Genomic DNA, 21902 nt, shown 5'->3' with positions numbered 1-21902 from the left:
GACTGGACATGCCAAAGTCTATAAGACCTGATGGAGCACACCCACAGATGCCAAGGGAGTTGCCCCAATTCACTCTCAATTATCTTTGAAAGGTCATGGTGATTGATTGGGGCAGCTTCCTGAAGACTGGAAGGCAGCAAATATCACTCCTTTCATTGAGAAGGGAAAGAAAGGAGATCCAGAGAGCTGCAGGCTAGCCAGCCTCACCTTGATGCCTCTTAAAAGAGATGGAAGCCATTTCCAAATTTATGAAGGAAAGGAAGGTGATTGGGAATAGTCAGTATTAATTTATGAACAGGAAACCATGTCCAACCAATCTGATAGCCACCTACAAGGAGATGACAAGGGGAATCATAGAAGAGTTTGGGTTGCACTGACAATTTAAAGATCACCTAGTCCAACCCCTCTGCCATCAGCAGGGACATCTTTCACTAGACCAGGTTTCTCAAAGCCCTGTCCAACCTGACCCTTGAACACAAGGAGAGCAGTTATAGAATAGAAAAATTTAGGTTGGAAAAGACCTTTAAGATTATGAAGTCCAACCGTAAACCTAACACTGCCAAGTCCACCACTAAACCATCTCCCTAAGTGACACAATTTTGTCCTTAAATGACAGATCATGTTGCTTATCTTGTCTCTAGTGAGACTCTTCACACTATCTCCCATAACATCTTCATAGACAAACTGATGAAATGCGAGTTTGCTAAGTGGATAGTGAGGGGCATTGAAAATCGGACAAGCCGCTGGTCTGGGTCGGGATCAGTGGCAGTAAGCCCAGCTGGAGGCAAATCACTAGTGGAGTATCCCCTGGGTTAATAATACTGGAGCCAAGACCGTTTAACCTCTTCATTAGTGACCTAGATGATGGGACAGAGAGCAAGTTTGTTAATGACACAAAATTTGGAGGGGTAGTTGATACCCCAAGATGGTTGTGCTGCCATTCAGAGGGACCTCAACACCCCGGAGAAATGGGCAAACAGAAAATTAATAAAGCGAAAGGCAAAGTGCTGTGAGTGGGCAGGAGAAACCCGAGTACGTGCTGAGGGGCCAACAACCTGCAAGACAGCTTTGCAGAGGAGGACCCAGGGATCCTGGTGGATAACAACATGAACCAGCAGTGCACCCCTGTGGCAAAGGTCAACAGCATCCTGGACTGCATTAGGAACTGTGTTGCCAGGGAGGTCACAGGGAGGTGATCCTTCTCTTATTTGGCACAGGGGAGAACATGCCTGAAGTGGTGTGTCCAGCGCTGAGTTCTCCAGTAGAAGACAGACATGGGCATACTGGGGTAAAAACTAAAGGGCCACTAGATAATTAAGGGATTGAAGTATCTGTCGTATGAGGACAGGCTGAGAGAGCTGGATGGCTCAGGGAGATCTCACCCGTGCATACAAACACCTGATGGGAGGGAAGGAAGAACAAGGCTTTCCTCAATGGTAACTAATAAAAGGACAAGACACAATGGTGATAGATTGAAATGGATTTTCCTTTGGGTTTTTTTTGTTTGTTTTGGTTTTGGTTTTTTTTTGGGGGGGGGGGCTTTTTTTGAGAGAGAGAGTGATCGAAAATCAGAATATGCTTCCCAGTGGAAGTGGAGATATCCAAAACCTGACTGGGCACAGCTCTGGGCAACCTGCTCTAGCTGACCCTGCTTTAAGCAAGGGCAATGAACTAGACTATCTCTAAAGGTCCCTCCCAGACTCTGTGATTAGACTGAGTAGAGGATGATTAGACCAACCTCTTCTTCCTCCAGATACCAAACAACTTCAGAAGCACGCACGATGGCTGGTACCATGACAGTGCTGGAACAAAGCCTGAACTGTACAATTTCTTAACACTGGAAGTCAAGATGATCCACTCCCTGGATCTTATCAACTCTTTTCTTCAGATGCACTCACATAATGTTTAGCAGTAGCAACAAAAAAAACCCAAATATTTTTATCATAGCTTAATATGTAATATGCAGTATCTTGAAAAACAAAGGCACGGTTCCTTTGTTTTATGGATACAGAACAGGAATCCTGTTTAAAAGAAGTTACTCTCTTCAATCAATTTTCTTATGATACATGACTAAGTTGGGCTGGCAATAATTGCGTTTGCTTTGCCCGACAAATACATACACACTCCTGCTGCCTTCACTATGCCAACTCTGGCAGACATTTCCCACTATGGTAAACTCGTTTTCAACAAGCTAAAAAAAAAAAAAAAAACAAACCAAAAAAACACCACAGACAAAAACCTACCCATTTTCTACTTGCTCCACAAAATGAACTGTCTTCCCTTATATCAGACAAACACCAACATGATGGGCTGAAAACACATTGAAAACTAATTGTGAAATGCATACCATTTAAATAATAAACTATGGATTTGATTCCAAGCAGTTTATAAAAAAAAGCCCTGAGAAGATGGATACACTTTGTATACACACACAAAAAGCTGTCAATTTTTATACACCATTTGCTATGAAAATAATTGATTGGGCTTATCATGCGTAAAGAAGATATCTTCTGATATATGTTTTTGAAAAAAACAATTCCTATTTTAGCCTAGTGGAAATTGCTAGGATGGTATACAGGAAAAAAAAAAAAAAAGAAAAAAAAAAAGTGAAGGGATGGCTGAGAGGTTCTAATGATGATTACTGGCTCATTTTTTGGCAGGGGTGAAAAAACATGCTGTGTTGGGCTACTGGAACATCTGGAATCATAAGCAGACTTAAAGGTAAGCATTTACCTATGAAGAAAGGAATGGACTAACGCTTTTAATGATTAATGCACTGAGGAAACGCCGTTTTTCCAAAGCCTTCAAGTGTTTATTAAGAGACAGAAGATGGTGGGCACAAAGCAGCAATCTAGAGAACAGCTATGATCAGTCAGGGATGCTGACAATACTCCAAACACCTGGAAATAATTAAGGAAACAACGACAGCTTGATTGTATGTACCATTCCTGAGCAGTTTTCAAATGGAAGAAATTAATAAAGCTATTGTCTAATTAATCCAACTCTTTTAGATTTTGTGTTTTGCTCTACATGTCCAAGACTAAAAAGTTGTGACAACTGATCCATGACCTAATTATTTTAGAGCACTTTCCTTGTAATTAGAGCAAAAGTATTGCTACGAAGCTGTTCTAAATTATAATAATGGGTAGAGTTGCAGATTCCATATAGAACAGTGTTGATGATACTGTCTTAATATGATAGATTTGAACAACCCATAATTGCGCATAGGGTATATTTAAATGATGTAAACGGGGATTTTTTCACCCTTTCCTCATGGATGCTGTCTTGTCATTAAAACCAACAACACCAAACCCTTCAGGATGCAAACATGAAACTGAAAATAGTTCATTTCAGTAGTAATCTCTATTTGACATTGTATAATCATTTGTTAAAATCTGGAAAGTAATTTGTAGAGTATTTTCATACTGAAAAATGCTGCATACTTACTGAATATAAATATGTATTTTAAATGTTATTCAGATTTCCCAAAGCTTCACACAAATGGCTATTAAATTTTCATCTTCCCTTCCCTAATACTTTCCTTCTAAATCTTTACTACTATGTCCCCTAAACTCATTTGTCCTTTCACTTGCTGTTGGGATTTTGTTCTCTGTCTGTAGAAGAAAAACCACTGTTCTCATCATATTAATAGATTTCAAGGCCAGAAAAGGCCATATATGATCTAGCCTGATCTTTTCCCATTACATTTCAGCTACACTAGAGCTACATCTCTCTGGAATTGATTATACAGACAATCTAGTTCACTTAAATTTGACTCACTTCACGTTTGTCATTTAGACAGAGCGATGGAAGATGAATCACTCTGTATTTGAAAGCACAATGGATATCCTTAAAGCTAGTATGCATTTTAGATTCAATATTCGCATTTAGATTCAAGAGCACACCATCTCGTTCACTTCATAAACCATTAAAATATGTAATTTTAATTAACTGAGCTACTTCATTCCTAAGGGACAGTAAAATACCAAGAATAGAGAACTTTAAGATATTTAGCCACCTATCTATGACAATCTCAAACAATTATTTCACAAACGTTACATTTTAGAAAGAACTTTTCTAATTAATAGTCAGAGTAATAGTGCATTTGAAACATCACTGATACACTTAAGTACAATAAACCATTAATTAAATTTCAATTCAAAAGCAAATTGTTTTGGATGTGAGAATACATTACCATTTCTAATCCCTCTTTGTCTGCAGCTCTCAGCTGCTCTGCAGTTTAACATCCTTCAGGGATAAACTAAACAACTGATCAGCCTTCACTGAACCGGAGAGTTCATGAACATCCACACGAACATTTTAGATGTTCAACATTGCGGTTGGTGCTAGAGAACATGAAAACACACTGGATCTCTTGAGATATCAATAAATACAGAAGCAAATCTAAAAAGTTAAACTCAACTGAATTATAATGTGGCCTTATTTGTAAAGTCATGCAGCTGAACTTCAACGTTCTACAGAAGACAAGAAAAATGTTTCTTTTTCTCTCAAAGTAGCACCTGTATCGCCAAACTGACTCTCTCCTTGCTTTATGTTCCAGTGGCCTGACAAACCTGATCGTCCGAGGCTGTACACAAGCTCGCTTGCTCTCACACTGCTGTTGGGACTGAACCCAATAATATAATTTCAAGGAAACCTGGGTGTGCTTGTCTGGGTAGTTCACATACTGGAAGTGGCTGCACTGTCTTTCAGTACAAAGCAGAACAGATTTCTGCATGATTCAGCACTGCAGGAAGCCTGTTGTTTCTTTGTTCAGCTAGTAGTTTTTCCACAACTTCTATGTTTATCCTAAATTTTGAGATTTCTCATTAAAAATCAGTGTTTTCTTTACCAGATAGCTGCAGAACTGAGACAAGAAGCACATTCAAAATGAGTAGAATATGGCATCACATAAAGAAAACCTATGCAAATAACTACAGTGGCAATTATTAGGAAAAGTTGCCATCTTTTTGGTGAACTGTGCATAGTAAATTTATTAAAATGATTATTGTAATAAAGGACTAAATGAACACAACTAACAAAAGAAAAATCTTTTTCTGAGAGTCCTAGCAATTAAAGTCTTGAATTTAATCATTTAACGGGTTTCTGCATAAAAATTTACGAATTGTAAAGAGAATTGTGATTAATAAACTTGAGGGAAATTTCTCAGGTATAGAAAGGAACAACATTTGAAAAGCACACACAACTTTCTAACAGGCATAGAAAAGGAAGTGCTCTAAGAAAACTACTCTGGCATTCTCCATTAGCCTGACAGATCCCGTCATTCTGGATATAACTTTCATTCTGGGGGTTGAAGAGATACAAATACTGCAGAGCCGATCAAGTTAGCGGGTAGATCATATCTATGCCCTAGGCACTGTGAACTAAGTTCAAAATCATAATTAGAATCAGTTCCATCATTCTCTATTATCACATGAAAAAATTGCCCCATGAAAAGTTGAGTTGAAATTGATATTTTTTTGAGATAAACCTCAGTTTCAAAGGGTTGATATCTTCCAGCAAGCCATGTTTTTGTAACAAAATTTATCAAAAATTCCCAACAAGCTCTGAGAACGGGAGCAGCCAAGTTACGAATGTCAACTTCTGGGAAGGGCTGTGAGGAGGTGGGTAGGATTGATGATGAGATCAATCGTTCCAATGGGTTGATCAGCACACTAGATGTTTTAAGGGGGCAGTTTTGCATCCCTGCTAATTTATGCTTTTTCTTATACTAAATTCCTGCCTGTGAATGACTTGACAGAAGCAGTAAGAAGCAGGGACCACCTGGCCCTGAATAGAGCACATTTCCAAGCACACTGTAGCCTGGGGATTAATATAGCAAGAGGTAATGCTGCCTGCCAATCATCCAGCTTTCTGATGAACCCGAGATAAAGAAAATGGGCAGATTATGAAAATGATAGAGGCTTACAGCATATTCTTAATATAATTATGAATAATCTGTGAGACAAGCACAGCTAAAAGTAAAAAAAGCCTTTTTGCAACACCCTGGCTGGGGTTAAGACAACAAGTATGTTGAATCTTGGTCAATTTAGGGGTTTGTGGCCAAGCCAGAATAACAGAAAAAAATTAAATACAAAAACTGAAAAAGCCACTCCAGTATGAAATAGCATAAGAAAGGAGAAAAGCAAACTAAGGTGAGTCAGCAGCACAGGGAAAATCTATGGTATAGGCTTACAATAAAAAAAGAGAAGAGAATGAAGACAACAAAGAAGACAAAAGACAGTGCTTGCAGGTTTACATAGAGCAAGAGACAGAAAGTACAACAGCACTTTCAAAGAATTAAGTTATTTCATTTCTACTATCTGTCCACATAATCTGCACAGATTATTTATGGTAACCTATATTTGAGACCCAATGCAGTTATTTTTACACCATAAAGAACTTGTCAGGGATTTCTGAAATCATGCCCAAAGCATCAACCTACATGAATACTAAACCCATCTTTCCAAAACTGGGAATTACATTTAAAAAAAATATTTTCAAACACTATAGCAATCTTTCATCTAAATGTGACTTGGTAAAATTTTAATACCCTCACACTTTATTTCCAGTTTCAATCAGAATTCATATACCATACAGGTGTTAATATAACATAGCCCCTTATATAACTAAACACATTGCATAAATGTTTAAAAAATGAGAGATTCTGTGCAGAAAGATAAAGGTGTACCTCAGGTTCATACTGTGAAATTTCACTCAGGTGCAGGGATCAAAGACAGAGCTGACCTATAGACCACCACCACCACACAGAAAGGCAGAGCAGTATGTTTTCATAATAAAAGGTTTATAAACAATATGTGATTATTGTTAGAATTTTTAATAAGAACAGAAAGAAAAAAAAATCATTAGTGACAGTGGTATATACTGGTGTCACTGTGGAAGCCTCGTAAGAAACATGAGAGCTATAAAAACTGTGCTTAACTATCAGGTAGAATCATCAGCTGCATCTATTTGATGCACTTGTCAGCAGGTGTATTAGTCCACACAGATTTCTATGCCAGCCTAGCTAGGGCATCTCTGCTACTTAAACTAGAATACTGAGAGCTAATTGGGCATTTCCACCTCACATTGAATTGCACATCCTTGATTTTCATTGAGGCAAAGGCACAAAATGGTGATTGGATTAGTCAGGAAAATCATAACCAAAGTACAGAGAAAAAACTAAAAGTGAACTGAGGAAAGGAAAGTGGAAATAAGGACAAATGAACAAAGAAAATAAAAAGTTTGTCCTACCATGCAGTCACAAGGTATCAGAGGGCAGTGGTCAACAGCTCAATGTCCAGGTGGAGAGCGGTGACAAGAGGTGTTCCTCAGGGGTCCATACTGGGACCAGTACTGTTTAGTATCTTCATCAATGACATAGTGGGATTGAGTCCACCCTCAGTAAGTTTGCAGATGACACCAAGGCGTGTGGTGCAGTTGACACGCCTGAGGGATGGGATGGGCCATCCAGAGGGACCTGCACAAGCTTGAGAAGTGGGCCTATGTGAACTTCATGAGGTTCAACAAGACCAAGTGCAAGGTCCTACACATGGGTCTGGGCAACCTCCGGTATCAATACAGGCTGGTTGGGAATGGTGGAACTGAGAGCAGCCCCGAGGAGAAGGACTTGGGGGTACTGGTGGGTGAAAAGCTGGACATGACCCAGCAATGTGCACTCACAGCCCAGAAAACCAACCGTGTGCTGGGCTGCACCCCGAGCAGGGTGGGCACAGGGCGAGGGGGGGATTCTCCCCCTCTGCTCCGCTCTGGGAGACCCCCCTGCAGGGCTGGGTCCAGCTCTGGGGCACCAACAGCAGAAGGACACGGACCTGCTGGAGCGGGGCCAGAGGAGGCCACGGAGATGCTCGGGGGGCTGGAGCCCCCCTGTGAGGACAGGCTGAGAGAGTTGGGGGGTTCAGCTGGAGAAGAGAAGGCTCCGGGGAGACCTCACTGTGGCCTTTCAATACTTAAAGGGGGCTTATAAGAAAGATGGGAATAAACTGTTTATCTGGGCCTGTTGCGATAGGAAAAGGGTAATGGTTTTAACTTAAAAAAGTGTATTCCGACTAGATATAAAGAAGACAGTTTTTACAATAAGGGTGGTGAAACACTGGACCAGGTTGCCCAGAGAGGTGGTAGAAATCCCATCCCTGGAAACATTGAAGTGCAAGTTGAACGTAGCTCTGAGCAACCTGCTCTGGTTGAAGATGTCCCTGATCATTGCGGGGAGCTCAGACTAGGTGACCTTTAAAGGTCCCTTCCAACCCAAACCATGCTATAATCCTTTGGATAGAGTTTAAAATGGGCCCAAAAGTACCATGCATGATCCTTACATTCAACCACATTATGTTGTGTGCAGGAACACAGGACTGGAAGGATTCCTAGATCTTCCTGTCTAGCTCCTTGCTTCCAGCTGCAACCACAGTATACAGTCTTCCAGTATTCATCACAAACAGACAGATTTATTCTACAACTCACTCACCACCTTCTGCCTCTGTTATTACTATGACTGGGTTATTCCAGAACCTCACTTCTGACTTTGAAAATTTCTTCTAATTTCCCAGCATACAGTATTCATGAGGAATTTATACCTCTTTCTTGGTTTTTTTTTCGGTGTTATACTATAAATATAATATAGTTTCTCCCATGCCCAGGTAACTATAAAGAACAGTCCTAATGCTCAATAGTAATTTTCTCTATTAGCTATCCAGACACAGAACAAACTGAAAAAGGGCTTTTTTTGCACAGAAAGCTTTCTCAGATGTAAAAGCAATAGGGAATGAGCCCAATATAAGACAAATAAGAGGAGAACATGGGAACTGCTTTCAGACAGTAGGAAATATATTAACTGAACAGTAGTTTAATTCTGGCACATGTTTGTGGACAATCACATCTAGTAAGTTAGCTATAAAATAACAGCATGATCAAAGTAATAAAATTAAGAATGATTTATAAAACATAAGGTCCAGAAAAAACAGGTGACAGGAAGATAGGGTTGATCATACATTTTTGTGAAGTAAAACAACATATGTTTCATCAAATACTGTAGATAATAATATAAACAGAGGTTATAAACCTATCTATGTGCAACTAAAACAAACCCAAAAAAATGCCAAACACAGCTCCGAAAGTAAAATTTGGAACAATTATGGATTAATGAAATTCGCAAATAATCACAAATCAAAATCAGTGGAGAGTCTAGACATTTATTTTTAGTAGTTATAAAAATAATTCTAAACTCCATAGGCACTACAGAATAGTCTCCTTTTCCAGTTTTCATATAGAATAACAACTTGAAGATCTAAAGTTTAAAAAGTATTTGTGTCTGATAAAGGGACTAAAAGTGAGAGAGAACAAGATAGCTGGCAATCAGAATACGATCATTTGAGACTTCTCAGAGGAAGGCAGCATGTGTTATTTGATTATAACATTTTATCTTCCTTCACTCTGTAAAGTATTACTCAGAATATTGGCCTTTGTAATATGTGACAAATGTACTCCAGACAAAGACATGTTCGAAATAGTAAATGGAAAGACAATAAATTAAAGTCTTTTATATATTGACTAAGCACCTTTTAGAATTCAGATATTAGGAAGTGTATTTCATATTTTCATGCTGTCTTTTTTATTACTTCTCTCATCGATTACTGCTTTCTGAAACCACATCCAAAATTAAAAGCCTTATCTGTATGGAAGAACGTTGCTCCTTCACAACTGCTTTTCAAGTTGAGTGACTGCCATGGAAAATGCAGTCAAAAATAAAGAAGGCAGAATGAAATGTACTTTAGACAAGGAGGAGGAGCAAGGAAGGTGCAAGGAAGACTCCCAGATAAAGATTATTGCTCCAAGAACTGCTTATATCTTTCTCAATAAATGCGACTGGCTAAGTAGCAGGAAAAAAAAAAAAAAAACAAAACAAAACAAAACAAAAAAAACAACAAACAGTAACACAGATCAGAACCCAAGGTTGACGCTTTTTAGGTGAATTACAGCAATACTTACAATTGCATTCTGAACAAAGAAAACCTTGATTTTTTTTTTTTTTCAATTGAAAAAACATTTTACCACCTCATTTGAAACATTTTCTCAGCAAACCAAATTTTTTTTCTATAAGTTTGTTCATAATTTTTTTCTGTGTAATCATTACAAAATCACACTTCAAATCTTCGAGTTACAGTTTCTGAAAGTCTGAAAATTCATCACTGAGCACAGCAAGGGGGGAAGGACTGAAGAGGCAGAGGCAGCAGGACAGGATAAGGGTGGCAGCGCAGTCCTTCCCTTTGTTACACATCCCATATTGCCCACCAGCTCTTTATTCAAAGCAATGTGACTCAATCATGAAGCAATGACCAAGTCTCAAGCCCATCTCCTTGACTGTCTCCCTTCAACAGGCTACTTCCCAATTTAAATATTCAAGACAAAGTCTCTGCACCACCCCAGATCCCCCCACGGTTTGTCCTGTCCATCGCTACATTAGGCAGCTGGTGAAACTCTCATTACCTTTGCTCTGTTACAAACTTCTACCACTGGTGATGGAAGTTTTAGAGGACACCTACACAGAGTCATCTGAGGCCACTCCGTTGCCGAGCTGAAAGGAATCTCCTTCCAAATACTTTAGATCTGACAGACTAAAGTATCTGATTTTCCAGTTCAAAGGGTGAATCAAACTTTTCCTTTTTTTTTTTTTTTTTTTTGGAATGTTGGGTTGAACAAAAAGAAATTCAGTTCAGAATTTCTGCCCAATGAATCAAGAATGATTTCAAACTCTCAGCTGCCATCCAGATGATGTTTCACTGGCACATAAATTAGAACAGCTTCAAAAGGAGAGGCCGAGATGCTCATGTCATGGTGCTCTATAGCTTCACAGTAAGAGCACTCTTCTGAGGGGCCAAAGACTTCAATTCAAATCTCGATATTGAATTACTCACAGAAAGGACTTAAATACAGATTTCATACATCCTGGAAAATCTTCTTGTAGAACATTGATCATGGTTATCTCAAAACTTAATTGGAAAGGCTGTACATTGAATACTGATGGAGATTACTGACTGCGGACTAAGCCTAACCGGTTTTGAAATTACTGCTGGATGATGGAGCAGGGCAAGAAAACTGACTATGGTCTCTCTTCCAATTCGTAAACCCCTATTTTTTACTCTTTTAAAATCCTAGTGAAACTGTTTTTCTAATTTGACCTGAATTCAAAAATTTTATGCATACTGATACTACACTGTGATGGGTGGTAGAGTAAAATATTTACTGAAAAATATGCCCTAGTTACAATCCCTTGATAGATTTTTTTTTTTTTAATTGTAGTGTATTTCTGCAATCCTTTCTCAAATAAAACTTTTCCTAACAGAAATATTGCTTCTAAAATAGCAAGTAGTAATTTTAAGATCTGATTTTAGAACTCAAGTCAAATATTTCTGGAAGAAAAATTATTTCTATACCTTTGGATTTGTGAGTAGTTTTTGACAACTGTCAGAAGTTGACATTCTAAAGGAATTTTATTCTACCCTGCTATAAAGTCACGATAGTAATAAAATCTTCAAGAAAGATAATATAAATAAAGTATGAAAAAGGAAAAAAAATCACCTAATATATCCATTTATATTGTTTAAAAAACTTATATCACTGTGTTTTTGTAAAATTGGTCTCAAACTGTCATATTTGGACAATATATCAAACGCCAACTACCCTTTATAGCAAACATATCTGGGTGATCTAAGTCACTTTCATAAATTTAAACTAGCATAAGCTTAAATAAAATATTGAAAAAGGTGAAATGAACAGTAGAAAAGCTGCAGCCAAGGCTGTAACAGAAATAAATCTTTTAAAAATGGTGTAGTGAATAAGCACAGGCTCTGTCAGCTGGCTTTACCAAGAACCAGTATCATCAGCAGTTCAAGACCTCCCCAACTGCCTGAAACGTTAAGGACACGTACAGAAAATCAGCTGTATGCATTTCATTTTTCTCTATTTTTAGCTTCTTGCTCAAGGATACAGGACTCATTATGGGATGCAAGGGAAGAACATTTTAGGCCTGCCCAAGACATGTAATGGGATGTTTGAAGGAGGAACAAAAGGTGGGTAACAGGAAGGACTGAAATGATTTAGGGAGGAACAAGCACGGAAAAATGGAGATGTAAGAGTATAAAAGGGGCCAGCTGGGTGTGGACAAACTGTTCTGCCTACATCTTGGGCCAGATTTCTGATTTCCAGCTCTTGGAGAGACCACGCATCTGGAAGCCAATTGAGACATCTGCTTCCATGTGTTTGTGTCTGTGTGTCTTTGGGAGTGGGGCAACTGGGGAGACCAGGATCCAGCTATGGGATAAACTGGGAAGCTAAACCCAGCTACTGAAGGCATCTACATTATACATTCAGATATAGATATTTCTCACTAACAAACATTCAATCCTAAGCAGCCAGAGAGGGGAAGAAAGGAAGACACTTGGTGCTGTTGGGTTTGTTTTGTAGAATCACAAAATAGTTTGGGTTGGAAGGGACCTTTAAAGGTCATCCAGTCCGAGCTCCCTGCAATGATCAGGGACATCTTCAGCCAGATCAGGTTGCTCAGAGCTGAATCCAACATGAACTTCAGCATTTCCAGGGATGGGGTTTCTACCACCTCTCTGGGCAAACTGGTCCAGTGTTTTAGAGATTCATAGAACAGCGAGTGCTGAGTGTCTGATGTGTTGTCAGCCATGTATATATGTATACAGGAGTTCTAGTTTTGTGCATGTGCCTACTGGGAACATAGGCTCAGCCTCGTTTACTACTTGGACCTGGGACCACGAAGCTGCAGCAGCTTCACTCCTGGATTTGGGAACCCCTGCAGTACTTATCTGTATAACAGCTCCTTGAGATTCTGTACAATGTCCGCTTTTTTGTTAGAAGTTTTTTAAATCATTTAGAAAAGGAACTTTAATGTCTTTCAGAAGCTAAATTATCTGAAAGCTAAAAGATAATTAATGGATTCGAAAGGGTCTGAAAGAGCTAGCGTTAGTATTTGCATAGAATGACATTTAGCATGCCATATTTCTCAGGATGAGCACTGCAAACACGAATAACAGTTGAAGTTGCTTCCAAACATAACAAGCAATTCAAAATAGATTATGAATATTTTTGAATAACAAGACAGAGTTTTCAGGCCACAGTTTCAGTGGCTTGCTGAATATAAGACTTCAAATCTTTATACTCAAAACTTTCTGTCGGACAGGCGTGAGCCATCGGCGAGATGGGCAAAAAGCAAGTTGCAGAGCATCTCCTCATAGATACTATCAGCAAATATGCTTATTATATGCACAGGTTCTTTCAAAAGTACACGCCAAGATTCATTCTCCCATTAAGCTGATCACAAGCCTCACTTCATCTTTCAGAAATGGATAGGAAGCCTACTTCGTCTAAAATAACTGCTTTTTGGTAATTTCTTTTTACACACACACTTTTTCCTCTAACAAAAATTAGTGGACACTAACTTTAGGGGAAAAAAAAAAAAGTACTCATATACTTCATATATTTCAGTTAAAAGTATTATAAATAAGCATAGGGAGAACATGTATTTAAGTGAAAAGATCAGATTTTTTTCTAAAAACAAATTCTCTAGCCCCTAACCAAGTTAAGAAACAATAGCTCAGATTATGTAGACAAATTTTAAGAGATAAAATATTAGTATTTTGAAAAGGTTCTATTACTCCTCCTTCATACTTGCCACATTCAAACCCCATATCCTATAGTTCTTTCATTCAGCTCAGACTTTGTGAATAACAATCAGCCAGAAAGACTCTGAAAAATGCCAGAAAAGCCCTGAAGTAATCAGTGCTTAGTTATTACAGTAAGCGATACCTTTACATATCTTCAATTGCAGATCAATCCTTCATTTTGAATCCTGTCACTGGGACTCAGAGTTGAAAACAGATGCAGAAATCAGACAATACTTCATCATTTTCTTTCACTATAAAAATAATTTCCTCCTTTCCCACATCAAGTGATAGTTATATTGTGACAAGTCATTTAATGGCTTCTATAGAAACACCCTCATGAAGTAATTCCACTTCCATGTATTTTATAAACTAGGAAAAATGCTGAAGAACTAGCAGAGAGAAAGACAGAGCAAACCTACATCCATTAGTTGAATTCTTATTAACAAAATGAACTAAAGTGTAATGTATTCAGCTAACGGGGGTTTTTTTCTATTTTAAATATAACTTTAAGTTTTACACCCAAAGTATTCCAGGAAAGCTTTTAGGTAATGATTACAAAACTAACTTTCTTCCTTTCCTCCTCCTCCTTTCCTCCTCCTTTCCTCCTCCTTTGCTCCTTTTGTTGTGTAACAAGTCAAAAAGACAGCTGAGAGAGTAGACTGGGTAAATCAGGGCTCCTGGAAAGTCTGTTGTAGCTGACTCTGCTAAGCAAGTACATCTGAGGCATCAGTGTAACATGCTATGTAAGAAGATGCTCACACCCCAGACTTAAATGTAAATAAGATAGGCTTACTGGGAATGCTTTCAGCATGAGAATGGAATGAAATTTTGGGGAAAAAGGAACAGAATTAATAAAAATAAATACAATCAGAAGGATGGCCTAAAAGAACAGTGTGAAGCAGGTATCCAGAGTCAGAGAAGGGTTCAAAGAGGAGTGTAACCTAACCTTGAGACAAGGACAACAAATAAGGTACATAAAGTTCGTAAATTGAAAAAAAAAAAAAAACCACAAACAAAAAAGATATCAAGAAAATTTTTTTTTTTTTCCTACTTCACATTACAAAACTACAACTGAACATGAGAGACAAGAAGGACCATATGTGAATACAGAACAAGGGTATAAGATGGAGATGGAAGTAAGAAGGGTTAATAGATTTAAGGAGATGTAAGGAGACCATGAAACAGACATTTCAGGCCCTGAATTGCCAGAAAAACAAAAGAAGTGTATGACCACATGAAGGTAGCAAAGAAAAGGAGAAGGAAACAGAGGAAGAGTATAGAGGAGAGCAGCACAGACTCCTTGGGAAACAAGAGATGGCTGCAGTTTTTTAATGCCATCAAAGAAGACTAATTGGATTAGACAGAACAAAACAAAAAAATCTAAAGAGAGCGGAAAAGTTTTAAGGAAGGCAAAATACAAACTGGGATTTTCTGCTTCAGTCAGGAAAGTCAAGACCTCCAGGCAGCAAGTCTTAATAAAATGGAACTGGAAGGAACTTTTGGTCTAACAAGATCTAACTTAAAGAAAATTGTAAAATCAGAAAAAGTTTCCTAAAATACAAATTGCCAGCTGAACTGGGGTACTGCTTTAAGACTCAAAGAACACTAAGAGTCCTGTAGTCTCTGGGAACACAAAACTGAGACAGTTGTGACAGTGGATGTGACATTACAACTATCAAGACAGAATCTGTCTCTCTCCATGTCATACTGCTGCCACTGAACTCCGAACAGTTTAAATAGCATTACAAATTATTAGAAAAGCAACCAGCATATTGTGTATGGATATTTTGGAGTTTGATCCCATCACCTGAGATGTGCAGTTCCCTGCTTTTCTCCCAAGGTAACTGAAGACAAGAGTACACGGTGAGGAAGGAGGCCTTTCACAGAGCGTAGCTTAAAATCTTAATTTAAAAAGTTTTAAAAACTAGGTAGTTAGAAGTATTGAAGTAAAGCATTAAAAATACTACTTCTAAAATGTTCCATCACAGAGTAAAAAAGTCACCAAGAAAGTTAAAGTTGTTTTTGCAAGTCAGCTGTTGATACTTTCAAGCTTACTGACAGTAATGGACTACATGAATCATATTATTCTTTCACAATATGCATAAATCTGCATGATCAAAAAATTAAGTCTACCTCAAGATTATACTGTCTTTCACACACACACAAAAAAAAACACCCAGGTCTTTTCTGTCTCTTGACTGAAGTACAAATTCCAGACTACAGTGTGAAGTTGTATCTACCTTCCTTGAAAAGCAAAACTGTAAAATACAACCACCTGCTGCTAGACTAAATTATGGTTTGAGTGGAAGTTTTAGCTATAAAGCAGAAAATTTCGAGGAAAATTACACTAAAATGAGGCAGCCACCACATACCTACAAGATAGACATTGGCTAAGTCATTTAATAGATAGAATTACACAAATATAATGTATTTCCATCTTGCTTTCCTCGGCATCCTAGACTGTTTCTTAATAAATTTAATCAGACCTGAGACCAATGGAGTTGCAGTTTTCTGTAAATTTTTGTGTGAATCTCAACCTGAATATCTCTTCCACAGCAAATTTCCTTCTTTAATGATCAGTAAAGGACCAGTTGCCTTTAAACACCCATTCTATGGGAACATTACCATCCATTCCACTCCCCACACTGTATTTCTTATGAGTTGTTCTGCACTTCCCTGCAGTTCTCAGGTTTTGCAGTTTTCCTCGGGTTACTATAACCAAAAAAAATATACAAAAATCTCACTCCTCCCAAAACTTTAGAATGCAGAACACTGTCTGCTTTCCTTCATCTCTAATGTAAGACGACGTGAACAACAAACATCACTATTTCCAAAGTCTCGTTTATCCCCCATCTGGGTGATCTTTTACACAGCTCTCACAACACAGGAATAAATACCCACAGAGCAAAGTACTCAGTGGCATGGCAATTGAATAATTTCACTTAGGTGGTTTTGAACTAAAGCTTATTTTCACTATTTTGTTATTTTTAAGACCTATGAGGCTAAAGTATTCCTATTATGGAATTATTATGGGGTACATACATACATACGCAGAGAGTTATGAGCTTTATGCATAAAATATTTACTTCTTTTCATAAAATTAAGCTAAAAAAAATTGAAAAACGCATTTTTAAAAATAATCTATCTTCTTATCTTTGTTGTTTTTTTAGAACTCAACTTTGTAAATTAAAACTGTCAATCATCAGACTTCCATACGGCTATCCAAATATATTTTACCCCTCCACATTATTAAAGGAACAAGCATCTTACAGCTAGATATATTCTTTACACTCACGTTCATTCCAAATTATTTTGAAAATGACACAGTACATTCATTTTGTACCTATCAATGGAAAGCGACTCACTCGGGGATGAATTGCAACAACTGCATATAGTAGAATATAATAGTACACAGCAATATAGGGCAGGAAATGAGGAGCACACCAGAGCCAGCTGTAACTGCAGGAGACATTTTTAGGTTGACGGTGTAATTATCCAAGCTGGAATTTTGCCAGAAAAAATCAACTAGCAATACTCTGGCAAAACACAGCCTCAGTTCATTAATGCAGCTCTTTATGTCACTGAGCTAAACATATCATTTCACATTGCACCAAGGCTGGTCTAGTTTATGCAGCTCGTGTGTGCTAATAATGGTGTTTGGTGTCTCCGGCTTTCCTAATTATGGACTCATGTTGTACAGACCCAAAAAAGCTGCTCCACTTTTCTGACAGACTATTTTCTAGCCTGCAGTGTTGCCAAAAGATGAATGCCTGTATCATTCTGCGTAATACTGTTTAAGATTTTTTTTTCCTCTCTGCTTCCTGCATATTTTTTTAAAATACAGATTAAAAAAAAACAAACAAAAAAACCCCCCAAAAACAATGAAAGGCTTATTAAATCAATTAAAAAGTCAGTCAAGTAGAAAACCAAAACTCTTCACAGCAAATCCTCTCAGATACCTCTAGCTTTACAAAGCAAAATTATACAAAGAAATCACTGTTAACTAATACAAAACTCTAATGAAAAAGATAATAAGGAGCTCCAAAACCATGCTAATGAACAGGGTACATCTGCCTAGATCAGAGAGCATGCAACTTTGGAGGCTGATGACTCTAACTCGGTAGAAGGCTCCTTGGTAGAAGCTAGCAAAACTGAGTCAGCAGCGCAGCCCCAAGGGGAGAGAGCTGTAAATTCAGAGGAAACAAGGACACCCGTGGCAGCGCTGAAGATGCTGTGCTACAAGTTGGCATAACACAAAATAAGTAATGTAAGCAATGCGAAACTGAAGTAGCCAGCAAATGAAACTGAATGGCAGAACAGCCAGGCATCTGCATCAAAATTCTAAAATAAGACTATAAAAAAACTCAACAACAACAACAACAAAAAAACCCAACACCCCAAACACAAACCAAAACACCAGAATACTGGCATAACATTTTATATAGTGTATACAGCAAATATGCGACTTATTCTAATGTACTGGCAACTAATATTTAAAAAACCCCAAACCACATAGGAACAGAAAAACAGCAAAACCAAATATACATATATTGGGTAGGAGAGAGAAATAGCCTCAGGACAGAACAGACTGGAATATTCACTAATCAGTGTTTATGTATACAAGATTTTAACCCTGCCTGCTCCTATGATCATTTGAGTCCAATTTTCACAAACTGAAAAAACATCGTATGAGTGCTGGGGGACTAACTCACTGAAAAATCAGTATTTGATACTTAAGACCTTTAGACTCCTCTGGAAATCTCAGCTGGAGATCTGTTAGTCTTGTTCTAAAACCCAGGACTGACAATACTGGCAGATGGTACCTTCAGATTATAGGATTTGCAATTGAAAAAACCTGAAAGGTACTTAATTCTGCTGTAATAAAGGTAATTACGATCCAAGTCAATAAAAGCATAAGTTTTGTTATGGGCATATATTGGAAACATATTTTTCCCCTATCACACATGTAAACATGAAAGCATCCAATATACATTTTACCTTTTGAAGGAAAATTGCCAGATGATATCCATAACATCATAGATATCCGTATTTTTAACATTTCAAAGCCTTATTTGGAAGTTTTCTTATAATACCAAATTAAACTTCAAATATCAAATTGTGCAAAACCAGGACTATTTCTGCCAGAAAAGAAAATGTTATTATCCCACGCTTAAGTCCCAGGCCCAACTAGGCAATTTTTTGGGACACTGCGTATCTTGAAACTTGGAGTTTAACCTACGCAGTATAGAAACCAATGGTAACACTTATCACTTGGATAATATTTCTATAAATGTCAATATATACATTAAACCAGGAGTATTTCCATATTACTGTACTATTAGGCTGATATTGTTAGATTGTTCAGAAATTTATGAGTCATAATCCCAATTCTATATTTGTACCCACAGGCTTTAAACCACTGCTAAAATTTAGCAAGGTAAAAAAATCCTTTTGTTACCTAGCAGAGTAAAAAGCAAGTTGAAGATTAAACAGTAAGGGACTGGGCAGCATGGCTGCTAAGTAATATTTGACTTTACTATTTGGTGACAGGACAACCAAAATGAAAAATGACATTTCTTACCAATGTTGGAACATTCTTTAGACTCCTTACCATTCATGGAAGTATAGCTATATTTGCCATATTGCAGATATACCCTAACACAGGACATAGTTTGAAGTACATTCTCAGAGCAGCTGATAGACTTGGTTCAGAAGAAATTTTGAAAAGCACCAAATAAAGCGTTAAGCATTTTTTTCCACGTACCTTGTTTGCGTACATCCTCTACAGCAGCAACCAATTCCTCCTTGAGATCCTGGCTCTCTTTAGCAATTTGATCTCCTTTTTCTAAAAAGTTTTGAGTGGCCTGCTCTACTGAAGCAGCCAACACATGAGCCTTCTTAGAGCGCCCTTTCTTTTTGCCAGATGGTCCTTTATTGCTTGTGTTAACAAGCGTTGTTACCTTTGGGAAAGAAAAAAGAGGTTTTGTCAGTTTGAATGATTCTTCGGCTATTAATAACACAATAGATGGCCACCTAATTCAATACCCCCACTATTTTCTTTACCCTTGAAATGATGTAATGGTCACGTGTGTTGAATAAATCAAATTTTACTCTTTAAAATCCAAAGCGTGGCAGCACATACCTCAAAAAAGGTTTTTCCTTCATAACCTCTTTTGAGTCTGGGCTAAGCAAATCACAGTCAAGCAGTAAAGGAGAAAAAGATAAGAAACAGCTATGGAAGGGCACCAGTGCTAAAGCATCATTTCTGTCGCTATTTTTCATTTTTCTAAAAATATGAATAAACCAAAAAAAATGAAATCCTAACACATACGGGTCAGAAAACATACAAAAGCAACTGTCCCTTGAGATAAGTACTGTCAGTTACATTCAAGTGATGACAAAAAATTGTGGCTGTTTTCCAGACATTAAGGAATGAATAGTTCCTGCTGCAAAGATTAAACAGGTTAAACATACTCAGTTTAGTATTGCTCCAGCATATTTATAATATATTGACATAAGGCAACAGCAGATAATGAAATGATCCTACTTTCTTCCCAGTATTTAAAAAGAAACAAAATCTACTTCCAGGTTTGTAGAATGTTTTAAAGGAATTCCTTACTGAGATGCCAATAAATTATTAGGAACTTTAACCACAGTGCTTAACAATAGAGCACAGTGTACACCATAGCTTTTTGCTGGACCAAAAATATCTTTTGTCAGTCCACCTGTATCAAGTATCCTGTATCAAGGAATCCTGTATCAAGTATCATCAGGTGTTAAATCCCTCAAAAAAAATAGCAATAGATCCAAAATGCTCAGGGATGCAATTCACCCTAACCAGGATACAAACCCATGAAGTTGAGGTGACCTATCAGTGTGCTAACACAGAAACTTACTGTAAGAAAATTAAAACCTTTGCAATAAAGACAGGGCATTACAAAGCAAAATATTTCAAAACAAAGCATAAAAATTCACTGTCATCCCATCCCTAGATCTGACAAAGCGTTTGGTAGTTGTGATCAAAGAGTTTTGGGTATTGCTGTTTGTGCTATGATTTTGCTCTTTGAGATAGGGTTTTATTTCAAACTGCATCTAAAAACTATAGATTTTGGAAGAAGGAAAAAAAAAAAGAAAAATATTATCAAGGTTTGAAAACACCATATGCATACACATGGATGTTTCAGGTGAAAATCCAGAGCTTTCTTTCAGAAAGGAGTCTGTCTGGCCACAAGAAGGTAATATTCTTCTATCATCTGTTGGGGTGGAGTTTTTTTTCCCCTGTTTATATTTAGAAATAATATTTGCTTTATTAGTTTTCCCTTGACATTATCCTTCATGAAATTTCCTGAAGATCCTTTTGTGGTTGATCATGGTCTATTTAAGGATTTTTAAATTTCATAAATAAACAAACTAGGCTACTTCTGTAACCTACCTCGAGTTTAGCAAACAGAATGGATTTGTCCAGCACATCATACAGATGACTAAGAAAACCTTCCACATACAGCAGGCAATAAAATTGTTTAAGCATATGCTGAAATTCACATAGGAGACGCGAAGATGAAGAGAATGTCAGAACTTGATCTTAATTATTTTGTCTTATTGACCAAACTAGAACTAGACTGCCAGAATAATTCAGACAGTATAGAGAAGAAAAAGATCTGAAGTAAAGAAAAGGTGATCAAAACATTAAGTCAAATTAGACTATGTCATAGATCTTTATTAGGTAGATGCAGGGGTCAAGAGAGAAAAAAAATGTTTGAAATAGCACAAACACAAAGAAGTTGTAGTTGGCTGAAGTCCTGTGAAGACACATGAATCAGTTGGGATTGCAGACTTCTTTTGGTATCCTAAAATGTCAAGTTTCCCATTAAAATTCAACAAAATTAGTGTTACTGGATTGTAAGTCTGCAAGTCTGCTCCTTCTGTGCAAGATTCAACTATCAGAAGGGATTCTTTTCATTTAAATTTATCTACAAAAAAGCTACACATCTACTGTCAGATTATTTAGAAGTACGGTACTATCCCAGTCAATGAATGGAATAGGGACCACAGTTATCGTAGAATACAATAAATTATTGTATGTTTGCTCTAAATACAATAAATAAATGCCTAGAGACAGTCAGTCGATGAGACATTACTGATGAGGAAGGGAACCTAGAAAATCAGAATGAGAACAGCAAATTGATATTAGATTGT

The 21902-nt window shown here is 37.5% G+C and overlaps 1 protein-coding gene across 2 annotated transcripts in view; it reads right to left on the bottom strand.

The window, feature by feature from the left end:
* Positions 1-21902, bottom strand: part of CTNNA2 (catenin alpha 2) — a 526704-nt gene that overhangs the window by 401654 nt on the left and 103148 nt on the right. For both annotated transcript variants that reach the window (XM_074904290.1, XM_074904291.1), the window contains one exon: positions 19471-19666. In XM_074904290.1, coding sequence (XP_074760391.1) covers positions 19471-19666 — 196 coding nt within the window. The remainder of the gene's footprint in view (positions 1-19470; positions 19667-21902) is intronic.

This window comes from Athene noctua, chromosome 4, assembly GCF_965140245.1.
Source record: "Athene noctua chromosome 4, bAthNoc1.hap1.1, whole genome shotgun sequence".
Classification (NCBI taxonomy): Eukaryota; Metazoa; Chordata; class Aves; order Strigiformes; family Strigidae; genus Athene; species Athene noctua.
This window is presented reverse-complemented; position numbering and strand designations above follow the sequence as displayed.